The sequence below is a fragment of the Aegilops tauschii genome, chromosome 5 (assembly GCF_002575655.3).
Source record: "Aegilops tauschii subsp. strangulata cultivar AL8/78 chromosome 5, Aet v6.0, whole genome shotgun sequence".
Classification (NCBI taxonomy): domain Eukaryota; kingdom Viridiplantae; phylum Streptophyta; class Magnoliopsida; order Poales; family Poaceae; genus Aegilops; species Aegilops tauschii.
Genome location: NC_053039.3, coordinates 349,812,282 through 349,817,004, shown reverse-complemented (window position 1 = coordinate 349,817,004; position 4,723 = coordinate 349,812,282). Strand labels below are relative to the sequence as shown.

General features: G+C 51.8%; 1 protein-coding gene across 1 annotated transcript; it reads left to right on the top strand.

Moving 5' to 3' along the window:
* Nucleotides 1–237: 237 nt before the first annotated feature.
* LOC109750645 (AP2-like ethylene-responsive transcription factor At1g16060) lies at nt 238–4,374 on the top strand. The gene is made up of 8 exons (XM_020309609.4): nt 238–582; nt 664–746; nt 865–873; nt 1,015–1,103; nt 1,695–1,768; nt 1,908–1,958; nt 2,073–2,149; nt 3,451–4,374. Exons 1-8 carry the CDS (start codon nt 404–406, stop codon nt 4,077–4,079), a joined length of 1,191 nt encoding a protein of 396 aa, XP_020165198.1. The 5' UTR covers nt 238–403; the 3' UTR covers nt 4,080–4,374.
* Nucleotides 4,375–4,723: the final 349 nt, after the last annotated feature.

Below are 4,723 nucleotides of genomic sequence, written 5' to 3'. Positions count from 1 at the left end.
AAAAAAAGAAAAGAGAGAAAAAAAAGGAGTAGTATAAAACCAAGTGCGTTGAGATTTGGGGCACCGGCCGCAAGCACCAGCTCTAGACCCTGGAAGTAGCTAGCGACAAGCGGAGGCCGCTCCAGGGCGGCCAATCAGATCAGGGAGAAGATTTCCCTTTCTGTCAGAGCAGCGAGGGGAGCGCCGGCTGACCCCTCTCTTCCTCCTGTGCGCTCATTTGGCGCTTGCCCTGCGCTCCAAAACCTCAACCAATTTGCGCTGCCGCCCCTCCCCTCCTCCTCCTCCTCCCCGCACGCAGACCCGTCCATCTTTAAAACGGCCACCCTCCCCGTGCCACCATAGTTGGCCACCCAACCTCCCCCTCACTCCCTCCCCCCCACACGCAGCAGCAGCAGCACGTGCAATGGCAAAGCCCCGCAAGAACTCTGCCGCCGCCGCCGCCGCCGCGGCGGCGAACAGCAACGCCAGCGCGGCCGCCGACGCGGGGGCCGACGTGCGCGCCAAGCCCAAGAAGCGCACGCGGAAGAGCGTGCCCCGCGAGTCCCCCTCCCAGCGCAGCTCCGTCCACCGCGGCGTCACACGGTAAGCTCCCTCGCTCCCTAGTCACTTCCCAACCGAACGCGCCGCCGGTCATGCTAACCGAACGGAGCGGCCGGATCGCAGGCACCGGTGGACGGGGAGGTTCGAGGCGCACCTGTGGGACAAGAACAGCTGGAACGAGTCGCAGAACAAGAAGGGCAAGCAAGGTAAATCAGCCAATCACTTCACCAGCATCGTGATTAGTCGACCGGTTAATCCACCGCATCTCGATTCCTGACGATTTTTCCCTGCCTGACTGGCTGCTGTTGTTGTTGGTGCATGCAGTTTACCTCGGTGAGGCTCCCGAGTCACGGCCTTGGCATGAGACGGCCGGCCCGATCTGCCCCTCCTCACTTCCTCGCCGTTAAAAAGAAGAGAATTACAGAGAGATTTACGTGCTGCCGGGCTAACCGTAAATTGGCCACAATGCTGCAGGGGCGTATGACGAGGAGGAGGCCGCGGCCCGGGCGTACGACCTGGCGGCATTGAAGTACTGGGGCCCCGACACCATCCTCAACTTCCCGGTAGGCTACCCTACCCCGCCCGCCCTGTACCGCACGATATTTACTCGTTGCACATTCTAGTCCACCCGTACCGCTACCACTGCCGCTACCGCCAGCACAGGAGTGGAAGTTTGTAGCATTTGAGGGCTTTTCTTTTTTTCCTTTTGTTTCGAGAACTTCGTCGTACTTGGTACTGTCGGTTGGCATGCCTCGGAGGTCGAATTCGGCGGTCTATTGCCGACAATGAAACGAAAATCAATTGTCGGCCGTCGTTCTTCGCAGAGCGCGAGAATTCGATGCTAAAAACCTGTGTTTATGTTTTCGACGGACATATTTTACGAGTTTATTGTTCAATTATCACTATGTGGAACTTGCTTCATTTTTTCGAAATAAACTAGAGTTGTACATTTTTAACTATATTATGCTCCCTCCGCCCGAAAAAGCTTGTCCCAAGCTTGTGTTTCAAATGGATGTATCTATCACTAACTTGGTGCTAGATACATTCATTTGAGGGACAAGCTTTCTCGGACGGAGAGAGTACTTGCCATATCACGTCTGCACAGTTCAATATTTTTTTAAAGAAAAATTGTTGAGCTCTTAATTTGCTTGCAGCTGTCTATATACGAAGAGGAGTTGAAAGAAATGGAGGGACAATCAAGGGAAGAGTATATTGGGTCCCTGAGGAGGTAATGACTATCAAATTTAACTCTTCAATTTCTGTAGGAAATACATGAGATTTTAACAAATGTAAAACTAAAAAAAAACCAAATTAGTTAACCAAAAACTAAAATAGTGATGTCTATGCATGTGATATTTCTTTCACAGGAAAAGCAGTGGTTTCTCACGAGGGGTCTCCAAGTACCGCGGTGTCGCAAGGTAACATTTCCCCACTGTCCGGACGGGATTTTGAACCGCATGAGAGTAATTAACTTGATTTTGAAAGACAAAGCTCACATGTATGTATTCATTCACAACAAATCTTTATTACAGGCATCATCACAACGGGAGATGGGAGGCCCGGATTGGCCGTGTGTTCGGCAACAAGTACCTCTACCTCGGCACCTACGGTACGTACTTTACCTTATGAAATTAACTTCCTTCCACAAAATCATGTCTAGCGAAACCACAAAATACAAGTAGCCAGTAGCATCGCAACGGCCTCAATAAATGGCCTGTACATATTTTTGACTCATAAAATCTTCAATCGTACGTACGTACATACTCTAGATAGTGAGTGAGACTGTTCATGAAAGCGAAATCTGAGTGGTACTAGCGGTGTACCGCAGCCTACACTCCTTGGTCCTAGACCACTACCAGCAGCGTACCACATGGGCACACGGTGGCGATTAGGCACAAGCCTGACCATCACAGTCCAGCTTAGTGCCCAGAGGCCTCATTAAGCACAAGCTTGACCAGATAGTTGGCCAACTAATCCGTGCACTCTGTGGCTGAAATGCCTGCTAATGCTAATCAGGTGTACTACGATTAGGATGCAATTACTGCTGGGTACAATCACTGTTCTCCATCACAGTCGGAGCCGAGGCGTGTTAGCTCTTAGCAGCGCACGAGTTTCGTGTGAATCCCGTGGCAACGTCCAGAATTCCAGCGTGATATGTCGCGTCTCAAATGTGATCTTGGAAAGAAGAACGACCTAGTAGAGAACAAACACACAAAATATGTTCTTCTGAGTTAGAAATGTTCTACCGCCTCTGTAACTTTTTATAGGACGTTTTCAGAGTCAGTATCATGCTATGAACACGTACTGTCGGTAGCTTCGGGATTGTAGGTGCGTCCCCGCGGTTTAATTCTCCATAATGAATTACAGAGTGAATTATAGGAGTGGTCTTGGATCCAAGTAGCTGAGCAAGCAATGGCAGAGCAGAGATGAGGTCTCGGCCGGCAGTCTCCAGTTCCGGTTAGTTGGGGATTAGATGCCATGACTCAATGAGCTCGACCCCAGCAACGCCGTACTTCAACTTCCAGCGGTCCAAAGATCAGCACTGTTCACACCACAGTGAGGCTGCACTTGCATCTAGACCTACTGGCTAGTGACGATGATTGTGATCGAGGCATCAGTGATGCACCGCAGGATTGCAGGGTTGTTTAGAATCGCGATTCTGTTATACGATTCTATGGCTTTACGATCCAAAATAATTTCTTTGATTCTATAATTTTAGTTAATACTAGAACTTACGTTTCTACGATCCTATCTTTCTTTATAGTTAAGATTCTACGATTTGGGATCCTACCTTGGGAGCTTGATCGGACTCAAAACCACGATTCTGACTGCCTTAATTGCAGCACTTCTATTTTTCAACGAAAAATGCTGCGTCGTTTGAGCGATCTAATCGTCGGATGATGTGCGCAGCGACGCAGGAGGAGGCGGCGATGGCGTACGACATGGCGGCGATCGAGTACCGCGGCCTCAACGCGGTCACCAACTTCGACCTCAGCCGCTACATCAAGTGGCTCCGCCCGGGCGCCGCCGACGTGGCGGCCGGCGCCGGCCGGAGCGCGCACCCGATGCTGGCCGGCCTCGCGGCGCAGGAGCTCCCCGCGATCGACCTCGACGCCATGGCGTTCCAGCACGACCTCCACCAGCAGGGCATGGAGGACGGCATGGCTGCGGAGGCGGCGGCGGCCGCGGCGGGGACGGCGCAGTTCCCGCTGCTGCCGGCCAGGGCGTCCACGCTCGGCCACACGCCCACCACGTCCGCGCTCAGCCTGCTGCTGCAGTCGCCCAAGTTCAAGGAGATGATCGAGCGGACGTCGGCCGCCGAGAGCAGCACCACCACGTCCTCCTCGTCCATGTCCACGCCCCCGCCGCCGCAGGCCACCAGGGACGACGGCGCCTCGCCGCAGTGCAGCTTCCCGGAGGACATCCAGACCTTCTTCGGCAGCGACGACGGCGTGGCCTACACCGACGTCGACGGCCTCTTCTTCGGGGACCTGTCCGCCTACGCGTCGCCGCCGTTCCAGTTCGAGCTGGACTTGTGATCGCGGCGGCGTACGTACGTAGACTGATGCGCGCCATTGATTGGTTTCTTCCAACGGGGCTGGGGGGTTTTGTCAATAGGATAATCAGATGGAGAAGAAACGAAGACGGAGCAAGATAACAGAGAATTGTTACGGTGCAGCTAGTGAGGACTGAGAGTTATTTAAAGATTATTTATTGTTTTTGTCCTTCTTTTGGTATAATCAGGGGTATAGTGTAAGCAAGAGAGATTGTTTCATTTGTTTCAGGATCCTTGACAGTCAAAATAAGGAGCTAATATATACGTATATTGATTCACATGACTTATTTTCTTTCTTTATTTACGGAAGATTCTTCCATTTCAAATTGTTTGAAGTTCGCGATTTGTTCTAAGGCTAACTTCGCTGCATTTGATCAGTTATGCAGAGAAATGTGTTAATATGTAGTACAACAACAAATATAAGTAGTGCGGAAATATGTACATATTTGGCAACACTAAAAGTTAGTACCAAAATAGACATACTTCAGGAACCCCATGACGCCGAGCAGCCTATCTGTAAGTAGGGACGGTCGTGGGTGCAACCTTCGGCTAGTAATCACGGGCGAGCACGTACGCGACCGCAAGTTGCGGACGGACGGAGGGTCCTGGCTCGCTCGTATCGCATCG